The 19,352-nt window shown below is 41.1% G+C and overlaps 2 protein-coding genes across 2 annotated transcripts; one reads left to right on the top strand and one right to left on the bottom strand.

Annotated features, from left to right (window-relative positions):
• The first annotated feature begins 4,515 nt into the window (after positions 1 to 4,515).
• On the top strand, positions 4,516 to 5,895 carry LOC149768375 (uncharacterized). The gene is made up of 2 exons (XM_089928325.1): positions 4,516 to 5,224; positions 5,333 to 5,895. The coding sequence occupies exons 1-2, from the start codon at positions 4,516 to 4,518 to the stop codon at positions 5,893 to 5,895; spliced, it is 1,272 nt and encodes a 423-aa protein (XP_089784451.1).
• Positions 5,896 to 17,941: 12,046 nt separating this feature from the next.
• LOC103698440 (flowering-promoting factor 1-like protein 3) lies at positions 17,942 to 18,561 on the bottom strand. The gene has a single exon (XM_008780452.5). It carries the CDS (start codon positions 18,489 to 18,491, stop codon positions 18,171 to 18,173), a length of 321 nt encoding a protein of 106 aa, XP_008778674.3. The 5' UTR covers positions 18,492 to 18,561; the 3' UTR covers positions 17,942 to 18,170.
• Positions 18,562 to 19,352: the final 791 nt, after the last annotated feature.

Genomic DNA, 19,352 nt, shown 5'->3' on the forward strand with positions numbered 1-19,352 from the left:
CCTGCATATGCATGTGACAGTAGGGAGTTGTTGCTGGTTCGCCTGGGGCGTAAAACCCACCTCCCGACAGCTGTCTAGTGATGATTTACATATTGGTGTGGTGTCATATTCGATGTATTTATATGGCAGTAGGGAGTTGTTGTGGTTCGCCTGGGGCGTAAGACCCACCTCCCAATAGCTATTTGTCGATGATTCAGTATATTGACACCTGATTTGTATGTTCCAGCATTATGATCTATTGAGCATATTCATGAGTAGCATATATGTTTACTTGATTATTCCATATATGCTTCAGATGAGTTGATATTGATTGTGGTGATATTGATGACTTACTCCATATTCTCTATGTTGAGATCATGTTCATCTTGTTATTGATCTTGAGATTTCACCTCGAGCCATGATTATATCTTGTCTCATGTGCATAGTACTCTCTACTCCACTCACTGAGTATTCATATACTCACTCCCCAGTTTGGTGTTTTTGATTGCAGGGCAGGTATTGTATAGAAAGGAGCAGGATTAGTGGTTGCCTGCTAGCTGTGCCGCTCCATAGTATAGTATAGTATAATGTAGATAGAGGGTTATACCTTTTGGTGTATTATAAACCTTCTATTGTATATAGTGCATAGTTACAGTCATAGATCCTGTTGTGGATATGGATTTGACCATGGATGAATTGGGAAGCAGGTATATATATATATATATGTACAGATCAGTTATATGCCTGAGATAATGTATTGATATATACTGTCCAGGTTCATTATGTGACAGATTATGTGATTGCTGCTCTGACAGGTAGTGTTGTTGTATGTAATGAGATAATCCTGACAGGTCACCATAGAAAAGATGATCATTTTGTGCATGCATCATGCCAAAAATTTCAGAATTTATTGATAATTGATAGGTAGTAGGGTTCTACGTGGTGACTGGTGGCTTTATGCCTACCCGTGCCCTAGGACCGTCGCGGCGGCCCGCCGGAAATGGAGCGGGGGTCGTGACAGTTTTTTACTATTATGATTCATCTACTCATTCACTTGGTTGGGGAAGCTAAATTTGGTGGACCGGTTCACTATCGTTGGATGTATCCTATTGAGAGGTGATATTCTTAAACTCGAATGTCCATATTTATTTTTAATATATAAATGTATCCTATTATCTTCCTCAATGTTGATGTTGAGCATTTAAATTTTTTGTTGAAGGTATCTTGTACGCTTAAAGGAATATGTACACAATCGAGCCTATCCCGAGGGATCGATTATTGAGGGATATATTGCTGATGAGTGTTTGATATTTTGCTCGAGATACCTTGAAGGTGTTGAAACTGCTTTTAGTCGACCGCAAAGAAATTACGATATTATACATAATGCAGAGGAGTACAAGTTCTCATCTGGTGGAAGATTTATGGGGAAAGCTGAAAGTACTGTAGTTCATCACAAATTATTGGCACAGGCACATCGTTATGTCTTACTTCACAGTGACTTAATATCCGAGTATCGCAGGTCAGTATGGTTATAAGTGTAAAGGCCCGCATGTGGTTGGGCCGGCCTCCAAGTAAGGCGGCCCAACACATGAGAAAGGGGGGAGGGAGACTCCCGATTGGCTCCCTCCCCTGTTTTTTTTTTTCAAAACCCTTCTCCCCTCCTTTCGAATCCATCGGAGGGGAGGTTAGAGGGCGATAAACCCTACCATATCGGGTGAGGATCGCCTCCCTTCTCTTCCTAGGGTATCAGCCGAGAGGCTTCTACACACAGAAGAAAAAAAAAAAAAGAGAGGAAGAGATCGGGTTTCTACCTTGCCGTGGGAAGGATCGGAGCTTTCGCCGTCGATCCGGTCGGGAGAACCTCGCCGGAGGCAAGGTGAGCATCTTCTCCCTCTCCTCCATCATCTTTGGCCCTTATCTCTTTGGGGAATGAGGTCGGAAAGCTGCCGGGTTGATGGAGAAGCCGACGCCTTGTTCGGCCTTCTCCTCTCTCGTTCCGGCCGGTCGTCACCGGTCGGGGACACACCGCCGGCACACCGGCCCTGCCACCGGCCGACGACCAGGGGCATTGCCAGCCGTGGGCCACTGGCGGCCGAACCCCCTTCTCCCCTTTCCGTCGGGAAGAAGGAAGAAGAGAGGAAGAGAGAGGGTTTTTCTCTCTCTTTCTCTTATTATATAACCCTTTTATTATATTATTTGTTTATTTGTTGTTGGGTTTTCTTTTTACTCTTGGATCCGAGAATATCATGGCTTTAAGGACTCTAGATAGACTTGGGATGCTAGATTTTAGAGGACCCTTTAGAGGATTAAACAGGGATCCTAGATCATCATATATCTTTGATAAATTTTAATAATGACTTGATTCTGTAGGGGAACAATCTATTGGACGAGAGGACGCTGAGCAGAGTCCTGTACATCTCGGTTCGTAGATCACCGTGAGGGCGGGTGATTAGCTTCCAACAAAGGGTAAGAATCCTTGTACGCCAATCCTACATGATATAAATATTTTGCACTATATATATATGTTTGATATGCTATGATCCAGACAAAGCAAAATGGTTTTTATATTTAAATTGTATTTTGATCGTCTTTGCTTGTGATTGGTATAATGATGGATGTATGCATGCGCATAACCTACACCTGCAAAATTTGACTGATGGATGTGGTGCTCTAAACTAACCATGTGATATTGGTTGCCCCGTCACGGGCTGGAAACGTGACTGTGGTTAGTTTATAGTCGGAAATAAATAAAAGAAAATTGATGTGTAGATGTAAACTGGATTGTATGAAAAGAAACTTTGGGTTTATCTTGTTATTATGGCAGGCCCCGTCACAGGCTGAAAATGTGGTATTTTGGTAGGCCCCCTCACAGGCTAGAAATGTGAAACTATAATGTGCAGGCCCCGCCACAGGCTGAAAATGTGATACTTTGGCAGGCCCCATCACAGGCTAGAAATGTGGAACTATAATGTGCAGGCCCCGCCACAGGCTGAAAATGTGATAATTTGGTTGCGCCACCATAGGCTGAGAAATGTGACCGAGATTTGACCCAAAGTCGGAAAGATAATTAATCCGGATCAAGTTGAAGAAAAGGCATTGAAACTATAATACAGGTTTATAAGCTATCATATGCTATATCATTCTTGTGTGGCTGGACTTTTATTGATGTTTTATGTACATACTTATATTGATTATTTGAGCTTTGATAGTCGATTTATGACTTCATGATATGTGCATCGACTTGTCGTGATTTTCAGATTTATATTATTATTGTGTTGGTGTGGATGTATAGAGATTCTTACTGGGCTGTAAAGCTCATCCCCTTTTCTTCTTTCTTTTTATCAGAGTTGCAGGATGCTTAGATTTGGATGGGATGGGCGCAGAGTGCAAGTATCAGAGTCATTAGCTAGTTAGTTTGTTTGTCCTTGTTTGATGTCGATGAACATTTGAAGATCTTGTAATTGAACTAATTTATTTTTTTGGACATGTCGGACTGCTCTATTTGAATTACTAGATTAATTGTGGATTTATTGGAATTTTTGTTAATCATAGGCCTTGCATGATCTTTAGGGCACTGCTCTAGGGCTCATGCGGCCGGTCGCGTACCGAACCCGGGTGCTGGGTTCGGGGCGTGACAGAGTGGTATCAGAGCTTAAGGTTTAGGTATCCTAAGGTTTAGGTTCAGACGAGTGTGAGTGGGAAAAAAATATCTAATGATTTATTAAAGTACCCTCTAGATACATTTTCTTTGCAATCTTGAAATGTTAAAAGTAACTTGTGTAGGTTGATATGGCACGAGGGAGTGGACGTGGGCGTAATAGGAGGCCGACTCACTTTGCCGATGGCTCCGCTGCTTGGGCGCCCTCCGAACAACAAGAAGGTGCTCCACCCTCGCCGGCCAGGAGTATGCACCCACAGGAACACCACGTCAACCCTGTTGGTAGTGCACTGGAAATGGGAACCCCGGAAACTCCAAGGACGGGAACCTCGGGTGAGCCTGGAATTCAGCCTAATGAACCACTGAGTGCCTCTCAGATGATGCAAACAATGATGCAACAACAAGCTACTTCCCGTTCAGACATGATGAGAATGATGGAGATGCAACAACGCTTCATGGAACAGCAGCAATAGTTTATGCAGCAACAGTTACAACATCATCAGCAGCAGATGACTCCTCAGTATTTACAGGGGGCTACAAGTCGGCAAGAGCATCATGTCAGTTTGGCAGAATTCAAAAAGTTTGCACCTTCAGCTTTTAAAGGCATTTCTGACCCTTTAGAGGCCGAGATTTGGCTGAATGAAATGGAAAAAGTTTTCAATGCTCTGAGATGCCCTGATGAGGATAGGGTCACTTTTGCTACATTTATGCTGCTGGGAGAAGCGGATATTTGGTGGAATGTGGAAAGAGGAAAGATGGGACAGAATGCTACATCTTTGACTTGGGAAGGATTTAAGGAGCTTTTCCGTGATAAGTATATTTCCCAAAGTGTGAGACGATAGAAATTTTGAGAGTTTATCCGGTTAGAGCAGGGGAATATGACGGTCGCAGAGTATGCTGCAAAGTTTGAGGAACTGGCCAGGTATGCCCCAGGACAGGTGGAGAATGAAAGAGAACGAGCTGAAAAATTTGAAAGTGGACTTAGAGCCCGAATCAGACAACAGGTGTCTACCTTCGAGCTTTCTTCCTACAAGGATGTGGTTAACAAGGCTTTAGTAGTTGAAAGGGGCTTGAATGACACTCAAGAAGAGAGGGAAAGAATTTTGAAAAAGAGAAACAGACAAGCTGAGTTACAAAATAAGCATGGCAAAAATACTGAATTCAGGCCCAAGAAACAAACTACTGTGAATGATAAGGCTCAGCGCAAGGATACTGTGAAATGGTATAGATGTGGCGGACCCCACTATCAGAGCGAGTGCAACTGGTTCAATGGGAATTGCTTTTCGTGTGGCCAGCAGGGCCACAAGGCAAATACCTGTCCTAATCGCAGTGAGCAACAGGCTCGACAAACGTCTCAGCCTATTTTGGGAGCTCCAGCAAATCAAGTATCTCAGAATGAACAACAACGAGGAGGACAGCAGAGGCCTAGAACTCAGGGGCGAGTCTATGCTCTTACACAACACGATGCCGACGCCTCTAACACCGTGGTGACAGGTACAATTGAAATCTCATCCATGAATGCCTATATTTTGATTGATCCTGGAGCTACTCATTCTTTTGTATCTGCTAATTTTGTTGGAAGAAATAGTACATAGATTTCTTTGCCACTAAAGACTGAACTGTGTATCTCCATCCCTAATGGAGATGTAATCTTAGTTAACTTTGTCTGCAAAGATTGTATCTTGAATATTGAAGGCAGGGAAATGAAAGTAGATTTACTAATCCTAGGGATGAAGGATTTCGACATGATCCTTGGGATGGACTGGTTGGCAGCATATCATGCCATTGTTGACTGCTTCGAGAAAACAGTAAAATTTCAAATTTCTGGTCAGCCAGAGTTTACTTTTAATGGCAACAGAATGTTACCTGCGCCAAAAGTAATTTCAGCCATACAGGCCAAGCGACTCCTTCGAAAAGATGATGAAGGATTCTTAGCCATGGTAATGGGCACCCAGCTGGAAGAACTCAAACTAGAAGACATTCCTATTGTGAGGAAATTTTCTGATGTCTTTCCAGAGGATTTACCAGGATTACCCCCTGATAGAGAGGTTGAATTCTCCATTGATTTGATTCCTGGCACTGGACCGATTTCTAAGGCCCCATACCGGATGGCTCCAGCTGAATTAAAAGTGCTAAAGGAACAACTACAGGAGCTGTTGGACAAGGGTTTCATCAGGCCTAGTGTTTCTCCTTGGGGTGCTCCTGTACTATTTGTGAAAAAGAAAGATGGCAGTTTCCGGCTTTGCATAGATTATTGAGAAATAAATGGAGTAACAGTGCGGAACAAATACCCTTTACCGAGAATTGATGATTTGTTCGATCAGCTGCAAGGGGCACAAATCTTCTCAAAACTTGATCTACGCTCCGGATATCACCAGTTGAGAATAAAGGCTGAAGACATACCAAAGACAGCATTCAGAACCAGATATGGACACTATGAGTTTTTGGTTATGCCCTTCGGGTTAACAAATGCACCAGCGGCCTTTATGGATCTTAAGAATCGGGTGTTCAAACCCTACCTGGATCAATTTGTGGTAGTATTTATTGATGACATTCTAGTCTATTCTAAAAGTCCACAAGAGCATGAAGAGCATTTGAGGATAGTATTACAAACTCTTAGAGAAAACAAGCTTTATGGCAAGCTGCAGAAATGTGAGTTCTGGTTAAACAGTATCACCTTTCTCGGGCACGTGATCTCTAAGGATGGCATCTCTGTCGACCCAAAGAAAGTAGAGGCAGTAGTTGATTGGAGTAGACCTACTAATGTGTCCGAGGTGCGCAGCTTTTTGGGAATGGCGGGATACTATCGGAGATTCGTTGAGGGATTCTCTCGTATTGCCACGCCTCTATCTCGCCTAACCCAAAAGCAAGTAAAATTTGAATGGAAGGAGGATTGTGAGCAGAGTTTTCAGGAGTTGAAAAGATGATTGGTGATAGCTCCGATATTGGCCCTTCCATCTGGATCAGGAGGCTTCAGCATCTATAGTGATGCATCACGCAAGGGCCTCGGCTGTGTTCTTATGCAGAATGAGAAGGTGATAGCCTATGCTTCTGGACAGTTGAAACCATATGAGCTGAATTACCCTACACATGATTTGGAGTTAGCAGCTGTGATCTTTGCTTTAAAAATATGGAGGCACTATTTATATGGTGAACATTGTAAAATTTTTACGGACCACAAAAGTTTGAAGTATATTTATACTCAAAAGGAGCTAAATTTGAGGCAAAGGAGATGGTTAGAGCTATTAAAAGATTATGATCTAACTATCAATTACCACCCGGAAAAAGCAAATGTTGTGGCCGATGCTCTAAGCAGGAAATCTTCAAGTAAATTAGTGGCTCTGATCACTACACAAAGAAACATTTTGTTGGACTTGGAGAGATATGAAATTGAAGTACGACTGCATGATCCTCAAATTCGACTTGCTAATCTTATGGTGCAGCCTACCTTGATTGAAAGGATTAAGTCATCTCAAAAAGAGAATTCAGAATTACAGAGGGTAAGGGGAATAGTAGAGTCTGGTGTTCAAAGCGAATTCCATGTGTATGAGGATGGTTCCTTAAGATTCGGTAGCAGATTGTGCGTCCCTAAAGTTCCAGAATTAAGGAATGAAATTTTAGAGGAGGCTCATAGCTCGGCTTATACAATGCATCCAGGAGGCACCAAGATGTATCAGAATTTAAAGAAACATTTTTGGTGGAGTGGTATGAAAAAGGATATTGTTCAATTTGTAGCCCAGTGTCTAGTATGTCAGCAGGTAAAAGCAGAACATCAGAGACCTGCGGGACCATTACAATCTCTACTTATTCCTCAATGGAAGTGGGAGCATATCACCATGGACTTTGTGACTAGCTTGCCAAAAACCCTACGAGGTAATGATGCCGTGTGGGTAATTGTTGACCGGCTAACCAAATCAGCACACGTTTTGCCTTTCAGAGTTGGTTTCTCCTTAGAGAGATTGGCAGGCTTATATATAGAGCATATTGTGAAGTTGCATGGGGTCCCAGTTACCATTGTGTCAGACAGAGACAGTAGATTTGTATCACAGTTTTGGAAAAGTCTTCATAAGGCTCTTGGAACCAAATTGAGCTTTTGCACAGCTTTCCACCCCCAAACCGATGGACAGTCAGAAAGAACCATCCAGATCTTGGAAGACATGTTGAGAGCCTGTGTCATGGATCTAGGAGGAGCGTGGGATGGCCACTTATCACTAGTAGAGTTTGCTTACAATAATAGCTTTCAAGCAAGTATTCAAATGGCCCCTTTTGAGGCGTTGTATGGCCGGAAATGTCGATCTCCTATTTGTTGGGATGACGTGGGCGAGAAAAAATTATTGGGCCCAGAAATAGTACAACAGACTGTTGATAAGGTGCAAGTGATCAGAGAACGACTCCGTACAGCTCAGAGTCGCCAAAAGAGTTATGCTGATAATAGAAGGAGAGAACTGGAATTTCAAATTGGAGATCATGTTTTCTTGAGAGTGTCACCTACAAAAGGTGTGATGAGATTTGGGGTTCGTGGCAAATTGAGCCCTAGGTATGTTGGTCCGTTTGAGATTTTGGACAAGGTTGGGGAGGTGGCGTATCGACTGGCTTTACCACCGGCTTTATCCAGTGTGCACAATATTTTTCATGTATCAATGTTGAAGAAATATGTCCCAGATCCGAGTCATGTGGTAGCATATGAGCCATTACATCTTCAGGAGGATTTGACCTATGAGGAGTTTCCGGTACGAATTGTGGACAGAAAAGATCAGGTACTACGACATCGAACCATTCCTTTTGTAAAGGTACAATGGAATAATCATACAAAAAGAGAGGCTACTTGGGAGCTCGAAGAAGAGATGATAGTCAAGTATTCGCAGCTTTTTGAAACCTCAGGTATGTCAATTTCGAGGACGAAATATTTTTTTTTAGGGGGGGAGAATGTAAAGGCCCGCATGTGGTTGGGCCGGCCTCCAAGTAAGGCGGCCTAACACATGAGAAAGGGGGGAGGGAGACTCCCGATTGGCTCCCTCCCCTATTTTTTTTTTTCAAAACCCTTCTCCCCTCCTTCCGAATCCATCGGAGGGGAGGTTAGAGGGCGATAAACCCTACCATATCGGGTGAGGATCGCCTCCCTTCTCTTCCTAGGGTATTAGCCGAGAGGCTTCTACACACAGAAGAAAAAAAAAAAAGAGAGGAAGAGATCGGGTTTCTACCTTGCCGTGGGAAGGATCGGAGCTTTCGCCGTCGATCCGGTCGGGAGAACCTCGCCGGAGGCAAGGTGAGCATCTTCTCCCTCTCCTCCATCATCTTTGGCCCTTATCTCTTTGGGGAATGAGGCCGGAAAGCTGCTGGGTTGATGGAGAAGTCGACGCCTTGTTCGGCCTTCTCCTCTCTCGTTCCGGTCGGTCGTCACCGGTCGGAGACACACCGCCGGCACACCGGCCCTGCCACCGGCCGACGACCAGGGGCATCGCCAGCCGTGGGCCACTGGCGGCCGAACCCCCTTCTCCCCTTTCCGTCGGGAAGAAGGAAGAAGAGAGGAAGAGAGAGGGTTTTTCTCTCTCTTTCTCTTATTATATAACCCTTTTATTATATTATTTGTTTATTTGTTGTTGGGTTTCCTTTTTACTCTTGGATCCGAGAAGATCATGGCTTTAAGGACTCTAGATAGACTTGGGATGCTAGATTTTAGAGGACCCTTTAGAGGATTAAACAGGGATCCTAGATCATCATATATCTTTGATAAATTTTAATAATGACTTGGTTCTGTAGGGGAACAATCTATTGGACGAGAGGATGCTGAGCAGAATCCTGTACATCTCGGTTCATAGATCACCGTGAGGGCGGATGATTAGCTTCCAACAAAGGGTAAGAATCCTTGTACGCCAATCCTACATGATATAAATATTTTGTACTATATATATATGTTTGATATGCTATGATCCAGACAAAGCAAAATGGTTTTTATATTTAAATTGTATTTTGATCGTCTTTGCTTGTGATTGGTATAATGATGGATGCATGCATGCGCATAACCTACACCTGCAAAATTTGACTGATGGATGTGGTGCTCTAAACTAACCATGTGATATTGGTTGCCCCGTCATGGGCTGGAAACGTGACTGTGGTTAGCTTATAGCCAAAAATAAATAAAAGAAAATTGATGTGTAGATGTAAACTGGATTGTATGAAAAGGAACTTTGGGTTTATCTTGTTATTATGGCAGGCCCCGTCACAGGCTGAAAATGTGGTATTTTGGTAGGCCCCCTCACAGGCTAGAAATGTGGAACTATAATGTGCAGGCCCCGCCACAGGCTGAAAATGTGATACTTTGGCAGGCCCCATCACATGCTAGAAATGTGGAACTATAATGTGCAGGCCCCGCCACAGGCTGAAAATGTGATAATTTGGTTGCCCCACCACAGGCTGAGAAATGTGACCGAGATTTGACCCAAAGTCGGAAAGATAATTAATCCGGATCAAGTTGAAAAAAAGGCATTGAAACTATAATACAGGTTTATAAGCTATCATATGCTATATCATTCTTATGTGGCTGGACTTTTATTGATGTTTTATGTACATACTTATATTGATTATTTGAGCTTTGATAGCCGATTTATGACTTCATGATATGTGCATCGACTATCGTGATTTTCAGATTTATATTATTATTGTGTTGGTGTGGATGTATAGGGATTCTTACTGGGCTGTAAAGCTCATCCCCTTTTCTTCTTTCTTTTTATCAGAGTTGCAGGATGCTTAGATTTGGATGGGATGGGCGCAGAGTGCAAGTATCAGAGTCATTAGCTAGTTAGTTTGTTTGTCCTTGTTTGATGTCGATGAACATTTGAAGATCTTGTAATTGAACTAATTTGTTTATTTGGACATGTCGGATTGCTCTATTTGAATTACTGGATTAATTATGGATTTATTGGAATTTTTGTTAATCATAGGCCTTGCATGATCTTTAGGGCACTGCTCTAGGGCTCATGCGGCCGGTCGCGTACCGAACCCGGGTGCTGGGTTCGGGGCGTGACAATAAGAAATCACAATTTACGGTCATATCAGATATAATATTCAAAACAAATGTATTTTTTATCGTGCAGAGAATTTTTAGTGGCTCAGCGAAGCGCCAACAATAACATTCATCCTACTCCAAGGATTGAGCAAAGATGGTTGGTTGAGTTATTTCCTGAATGGTTATTAAAATAAGTTAGACGTTGAATCCTATTAGATCTTTTATTATATTCTACGATTGAAACTTTGTAAAATTAATTATTATTTGACTTAAATTTTTTAGGTACCGACCATGATGGAGAGACATTGTTCTAATGAATTAATAGTCCTTGCTCGAGGTCCGAACAATATTGTCAACATATATGATGGGTTCATTATAAATGGTTTTAAATTTCATACAAAAAAACGTGAAAAATTTAGAAAAACCCAAAATAGTAGAGTTATGGTTGAGGCGGACGGAAAAATTTATTATGGTACCCTAACAGATGTTTATGAGTTGGATTACTATGGAAATTTTAAGGTAGTATTATTTCGATGTGATTGGGTGGATATAAACTCATCTAAAGGTTTGAGGCAAGATATAAATGGCTTCACACTAGTAAATTTTTTAAGGTTGATACATACTGGTGTGCTATTGAAAGATGACCCATTTGTTTTTTCATCTCAAGCTCAACAAGTGTTCTTCGTGCAAGACTCTAAAGATAAAGATTGGTCTGTTGTTATTAAGACTAAACCTAGGGACTTGTATGATATGGAAAAAGGGTTAGCAGAGGAGGATGATGAGACTTATACTCAGTGTATGCCTTTTAATGTTCCGCCAATTGATGAACTGAATTCTACTAGTTTGGTTAGAATGGATGTTGAATGAGAGCTAGCTAGTTTCTTAATGGTAAGTAAAACATTAGTTTTATGCATTAAATTATTTTGCAATTTATAAATTATTTCTATACTTTTAATATTTAACTAATATTGATTCTTTTTTGTGCATACTAGATTACAATATGCCGTGAGGAAAACGTTTCAAAGATATTGAGTTTCAGCACACATCCGTGGGACCAAAGACTCATATACAAAAATTAACAAACAATTGGCATTCTTTTTGATCAAAAGTCCAATTATGATCTTCAAAAAGAACAACTTTTATTATATTTTTTTCATATGAGTGAGGATGGTAGTATTCCTTAAACCCACTTATTACGAGATATCTATTTTGGCGAGGTGTCTGCTTGACAAAGGAGGCAATTTTAGTGGCTTAAGTACAATCTTAGAGTGGGATAATTCTTACTCTTACAAATTTGCCTTTATATTTTACTAATGGCATTTACATAGGCTTCAGCTTTTGTCATGTATCTTTGCTGTTGTGTGTTTATTCCGGATTTTCAGATATCGTAACTTTTTTGCTTTTATTGTTGATTGAGTTCTTTATTATGTGTGACTGCAAGTACAGGCAACCTAACAAATGACAAGGAGAGCTCTTTCCTACATCATTCTTTATCACGTATTGTCAATTTATGCTTCTGGTGGCTTCACATGTTTATCTTTCATTGATGTTTTGCTTTTTTTTCTTTTTTCTCCTTTCCACATATAAGTTTATGTCTCTTATTTTCTTATCATCAAATAATATTTGCAGAACACCTCCTTGTTAAATGGCATTCCTATTGTTTACATCAAGATTCTTGTACCTTTTGAAGATTAAAATCTGAATATGGGAAAAGGGTTATACTCAGTGTATGCCTTTTAATGTTCAGAAGATTTTGGTATTAAGACTAAACCTAGAAACTTGTATAATATGGGAAAAGGGTTAGCAGAGGAGGATGATGAGACTTATAAAGCGACGCTATAAAGCGTCGGGGAAAACCAACAGGACACCCACGACGGAATTGTCCGTCGGGTTATCGCCGACGCTAAACAAGCGTCGGTAAAGCCAGGTTTTTGCCGACGCTTTCCTCCTGCGTCGGCAAAAACTTTTGCCACTCTGGTACCTCCAACGCTTTGGCGATGCTTGTCGTTGCGTCGGCAGAACTTTAGCGGATGCTAAAAAGCGTCGCTAAAGGTCCAAAAAAGCGCCGGGATAGGTCTTTTTTCCTGTAGTGTATGGATAATCGGCAGATTAATTTTTCGTCATAGTCAAAATATATGGCCATCAAATGACGGGAATGTGCCTGTTATAACACGAATAACAGCATCCTACCACTTGCTTACAGAAGTTGTGATGCTTGCATGTGGTGTCCTGATCCACCGCATATGTCTATTTCAATTTAATAAATAATCAACTACCTACCTGAAGCTAGCATGCATAAGTTCCATGGACCCATGTCAGTTGTCGGAACTATGCAGGTGCATTAATTATGCAAAAAAATAAAAACTATCGGCAAAACGGTCCAACGCTTTCCAAAGCATCGGTAAAGCATCGCCTATATAATAGTAAAAAAAATATTTTCCAATGTTTTCAAAAGTGTCGGTACGTAGCGACGCTTTACCGATGCTTTTTAACATTGGTAATTACTTGCAATTTAGCAACGCTTTTTAGAAGTGTCACCAATGAACCACCAAATTTAGCGACGCTTTAAAGCACCGGTAAATGTTCGGATTTAGCGATGCTTTAAAGCGTCGTTAATTAAAATTTACCGACGCTTTAAAGCATCGCTAATTGATATATCTTCCTGATTTTAACGACACTTTAAAGTGTCGTTAGGGTAATTTTTTAACAAAATTTTAAATTTTTTTTAAAACTCTGTTTACAAAATCAAATGCATACACAATAAACGCGATATCCACATGTCACAATCAAATATATTTATCTAAATATTCATATTGTCAAATTGCATTCATATTGTCAATTTATATTTACAATATACTTCGAAAAACATAAAAAAAAATACATATAAAACTCCAAAATAAAAGCTATCAGGGTCGATGGCATCATCATCTCTACGCGCAGATAAAGTATCAGGAACCTGTAAAAAAAAACTTAAGAACTTAAGAATACGAAAATCGTTAAGCTCATTAAAAAAAATATGATACTTATGTAAAATGTTCCAGTAGATGTAGTTATTTACCTAAGGAGGGACAAACTAATGCAATAAAGATGTAATCTAATCAATCTGAGCCCTCAAAGATTGTATCTCTGTCTGATAGCTCTGCTTCAACTCTTGTATTTCTGCCTTCAGATCATTAACCTCTGTAGTGTTACTACTCTATTTGGCATCTTGAGTATATCTACCTACTGCAAACAACTGAGTGGGGTTAACTCCAATGCCAAAACCTCTCACTCGACCATAACGCTCCCATCAATTCGGTAAACACTTGAGCTTCGATATATCTGGTGTTGCCGATTAAAGATGACTCCCCGATACGCTCTGAAATAAGTGATGTAGCCCTGTCCTATATCTCTAAAAAATAATCAAATTAATTTTTTAAAATTGAAATTCATAAAAAATTATTGCACAAATCATTAATGAATACATACAACTATATCTCTCAACTTCTTCCGGACAAAGCTGCCATCTCGGTGGGTGTGAGTCATCTTATAGAACTCCACCTCACCAGGCTCCCTCCATTACTCTTCCATCTACAACAAAAAGTATATTGGAGTGCTATATATCATGATACATGCTATATGATACAAGAGTTTCAAAGAGTTTTAAAGAAACTTACGAATTCAGCTCTGAGCCTCATATAACTCTTCGAGCTTGAAGTGTAAAGAACTGTCTGAGATGCTCATGCAGCTCGACCAATATCAGAATATGTCTACCACAGAAAAAGTAAACAATGTAATATATTAAATGTATTAAATATTATATAAGGTATCGAGAGAGTATACACAACCTGTCCTCTCTCGAAAAACCAATAGTGAACAAGCTTTCTTCACGAATGAGGGTATACATCATGAGGACAAACACGAGCGACCTCCTTTGTTATACCCTCGTGCTTCCAGTCAACCTTCAACTTCGACTTATATTCTTTCTATTTGCGGTTGAGGGACTTTAGCACCCAATCATGGCTCTCTGAAGGGAGCACAAACTGTTTCTACACCAAAGTAAAGAATAATATAACAATGTTAAATCAAAAAGTTAAAATTGTAATAATAAGCAAATTAACATACAATAGGTATCAAATTAACAATATTAAATTCAATTCATTACCTGTACAACTTTAAGAAGCTCAACTTTATATGAAGGAAGCATATTATTCCACTTATAATAGTTGAGCAGACATAACTGACCCCTATGTGCAATCGATCCTAGAAAACTTGATAAAAAGCTTCCAACCTTTTTAATAGGCTGCCCTAGTTCGTTGCATCCGACGACGATCTTCTCATCCTCACGAAGTTGCCACACATCCTTTGCTCGAGAGGAACCCCATGTCGTCCTCACTCTCCCCTGTCCATCTATTAAAAATAATAAAATATCGATTAAAACATTGGAGACAAATTAATTAAAATAATTAGATTGCAACAAAACTTAATATATGAACTTTAAATCAAATTATTCTGGATCTGCAAGTCATAAATATTGGCTAACTAAATAAAAGGGCCCAACTTGCAATTATGGACCTATTCAGATAGGGCCGCCACTGTTCCTTTTTTTTGTTTTTTTGTTTGTGAAGCAACCCGTAGCTGCTACCCATCGCTGCCCTATGGTGGCACCCCGCGGCTGCCACCCATGGCCGCCACCCACGCCGGCCACTGCGAGTGGCCGGCGAGGCTCCCCGGGCTGTCACGTTGCCATGAGACGCGTGGCCGGCCGTGGGGTGGTCGGGAGAAGGCCCCCATGGCCGAGCCTGGCGGCGTCCCGAGCGACGCCCACGACCTGCGGCCGGCCGTGGGGTGGTTCAGGATGCGCCTGCGGCTTCCCAGCCGCGAGACCATGCTGTTCGCCTCTCGGGGAGGCCGGACACGAGTCCAGGGAGGCCTTGCCTCCCCTTCCTCTTTTTTTTGTTTCATCATCCTCCATGTTTAGATCTATAAGGGAATTTGAAATGGGAAGATGGAAGAAGATGAAGTCTGCGAGAGAAGGAATAAACAAGGATTATTTTTTTTTAATCCAAAAATAATATACAATCATGTTACTGGCAAATCTGAATTAAAATTAAATCAGATATTTGATTATCAATGAAAAATCTGTGTATGCATATTTATGCAAAAGATCCATTCACCAATGCATAAAACTAATCTGTAAGTCCAGATGAAATCATAATTGTGTATGAAGGATTCTAATCTTAGCATGGAGGCTCTGATTCCAATTGTTAATTATAAATTATAACATGCTAAGATTTAGAATCACAACAATATAGTATTGAAGTTTGAGAGATATACCTGCGAAAGACATATTGAATATTTTCTTCAATCACCCAAAATAATAGCAGCTAGATCTTCCCTTCTTTGCTCCTCACAAAAGATAGCCGTCAATGGGACAAGCTATCAATCATATGGAGAGAAAAGGAGGACCTAGCCTTTATATAGGAAACATAAAGAAGCCTTCTCATTAAAGGTTCCAAAACCCTAATTAGGTCTCGTGGCCTACATACCAAAATTACCACAATAAATAGGACTCAATCCTATACATTCAAGGTGCACTAAAGCTCATAAAACAAAATGATCACACATCATATTAGGCTTAACCATAATACCATTTTGAGCCATATGTCTGAACCATTTTATAAAACAAAAATACACAATTAGTATAAGCTTATATTTTGAAATTATTCAAACAAGATGATCATCCAAAGCATCGCTGGATCAGATAATTATGTTTGGAGCAAAAGGTGGTAATGGGCTCAAGTGGGCGAGTCCAACCAACGCAAACAAGAGCCAATATATAAGGTGTAAGCAGCGAGGAGTCCGCATTGCGAAATAGGTGGCACATCCCCACGTGAAAAAAACGGAAGCTTAATATTGTTCAAATAATAATAAGAAGAAGCCGAAAATTTTGCTCCAACGTCGCTCTCGCAAAAGATGTGAAGCTGGTCGCTGCCACTTGGGAGGGTCGACACCTTTCAGCCCCGGATAATGATTCGGTACGCCTGGGTGGTCCACAACTTTAAGACTCATTTAGTTCGCGTCAATGGAGGAAAAAGGAGATGCTTTATATTAGATGATAGTTTGCCAAAAAAAAAAAAAATCATGCAAAAAAAAATTATTTTATGAGAAAAAATTTATATAGAATATAAAAAATTAATTTCCTCCGATTTGGAATGGGATAATTTTTGTCAAACCTAAATTTAAATTTTTAGGTAGAAATTTTTTTCTTTTATTAATAGAAATTTTTTTCTTTTATTAAGAATATAATAAATAACCAACATAAGCAACTCCAAAATATAAAAAATTATATTTTTATTATTTTTTTAAAATATATTTGAGTACTAAAAAATATTTTTTGCGAAGCAAATGAGTTCTAATCCATCCGGTGTACACACTACGGGATAAGATCGAATAATTTTATATCAAACCTCCTATCGACTCCCTGGTACTAAATTTGCGTCACGTTTAGTCTGCTTGGATTGTAGGGGCTTTGCTTTTTTTGCACCATCAAGGATAAATTAAAACTAAAGTACATTTTTGCACCAATCATCTCCGTCTTGTACCAGCAAGGTACCATAAACTCAATTCTCTCTCTGGGCGAGTGTGGGTGTGTGTGTTGTGGGTCTGGCAGCAGGATCGACCGACAAATCTTAAAACAATCAACAGTAAGTCGATCTGGATGTCAGCGCACTTTTCTTAGCAATTGAATGCAATTTGTGATGGCAACGACCACAAAGGAAATAGTCCAATGAGAGCTTTTCCCCCTTCTCTCTCTCTCTCTCTCCCCCTGGTGCAAGCACGGGGTACCACCAGCTTGAAGGTCAAAAACATCATTTTCGCAATCTATCTGTCAAGAAAACAGAGTATACCCCACAATTTTAAGGGTTTGTCTCTCTTTTGAGTTAACAGGATATTCCCCCTCCACTTTCGGCCACAATAACACCGCCAAATGAGTTATGGATTGCCCTCTGAACCCAAATATTGTCATTTTTTATATAGAATTGCAAGCCAAACAACTCAAGATGGAGACCACGTGTATTTGCATAAAGCGGAGCCATTGATGCCATGGAGAAGCACAGTTCTGGTCCTCCCATTTTTCTTAGTTAGCAGCTCAAATTAAAGGATTTTGCAGGTGTTCGGATTATGGCAGTCCGCTTTTAAAGGATTTCCTTTCGCAGTGCAATGCCTTGATCGATGCGACGATCTGAAAAAATTATGAAACAATGATCACAGACCTAAGAGATAAAAAAGATTCTGACTACAGCAGCAAAGGCGATCATCCATATAATTTTAACATAGATCTTTTTACAAAGCATTCGCCTCTCATGCGTCCCTGAAGCATTGCAAACACTGCAACAGACTGCACTAACACAAGTCGAGATGTTCGGATCTTAATGTAACTAGTATGCCGACACGAGCAAGCTTATTTCATCTATAAAAATTCACTGCTTGAGGCAAGCAGAACTCACGATCCACAGCAGTAGGGCTTTATAGCATTTCTGATCATCATGCATCGCGCACCTCGAAGACATTGCGGCTCTTGACGACGACGTCGTACATGTGCACCGAGGTGAGCCTGGAGAAGTCCCTCGGGAGCGAGATGAGGTGAACCGAGGAGCGCTGGTGGAACTGGACGAGCTCGGGGTTGCTGTGGTACCGCTCCCACCCGAGTGGCGCGAGCTTCTGCTCGAGCAACTCGTACGAGGTGATGACCTCGCCGGTGGGGACGTGCACCAAGACCTTGCGACGGCTGCTGCTTGGCTCACCCCCGGGGACCTCGACGAGGCGGACAACCCCTCTCTTGTTGAACACCCAAACACCTGACATTTTTGAAACTTGCTGTATTTCTAGTAGTGATTAGAATTAATCAATGCTAGGGGGATGAGAGGGAGGAGAGGTTATGGGTGAATGGAAGGAGGTGGAAGGGGGGTTGGGGGGGATTTTATACTGGAGACGGGGGGCGGCAGGCACACAGAAGGAGACCCGTTTGCCACTGGCTAATTAAGGTGGGCCCCGCCTAGGGTACTTATCTGGGGAAAAAAAGAGAGAGACGTAGTTCAGGACCACTTTTAGGGTGCAGATGCGTCCCTCCCTCCCGTCACGAGGATGCGGGACCGGGGAGAAGCTCACCTCCGGATTTTTCTTGTCTCCCCGCACGCGCAGGGTAGACAGCTCCATGGCCACTGCAAATTTATTTTTTTTCCCACTCTTAGATAATATAGCTTCCAATTCTGAAATACTGATATGGACCACCTTCATATGCCTACAAGGCAAGAGATAAAGATCAGAAAACTTGCTTGATTAGCTCCAATCGAATCCTCTGATGTTTAAGTGATACTGGTAGTGGATAATAGTGGAGCATTCATTTTCTATCGAGGTTCTTTTAAGCTTTTTTAATAGTGGGATCTTGCATCGTCAGTGAATCATATGCTCTAACAAATTTAGGATTGTGCTGTAACAAATTGCTAATGTGGCATAATAACCTAGGAACATACCTCAATCGCTTAACACGTAATGGAATCATTGAAGCCACGTGCGCACCTAGGTGACGGTACTAGGTTCCGTCTACCACGACGTAGTTCTGCTTTGCTCGGGTTGATCATCGAAGCCGTCAGGCTGAGTAGAAGGACTCTGATTCTGTAAGTTGGCTGCTTTTGGTTTGCTCGTCTTATCTTCTAAGTCGGCACA

Source organism: Phoenix dactylifera, chromosome 2, assembly GCF_051530095.1.
Source record: "Phoenix dactylifera cultivar Ajwa chromosome 2, Ajwa_hap1_PhDact_Kaust_v1.1, whole genome shotgun sequence".
Classification (NCBI taxonomy): domain Eukaryota; kingdom Viridiplantae; phylum Streptophyta; class Magnoliopsida; order Arecales; family Arecaceae; genus Phoenix; species Phoenix dactylifera.

Bases quoted from the DNA above. Each gene is read 5' to 3' on its own strand.
- LOC149768375 (XM_089928325.1), top strand. From the start codon at position 4,516: ATGACGGTCGCAGAGTATGCTGCAAAGTTTGAGGAACTGGCCAGGTAT. The intron at 5,225-5,332 runs GTACATAGATTT...TGAATATTGAAG, and splicing joins TAATTTTGTTGGAAGAAATA to GCAGGGAAATGAAAGTAGAT.
- LOC103698440 (XM_008780452.5), bottom strand. From the start codon at position 18,491: ATGTCAGGTGTTTGGGTGTTCAACAAGAGAGGGGTTGTCCGCCTCGTC.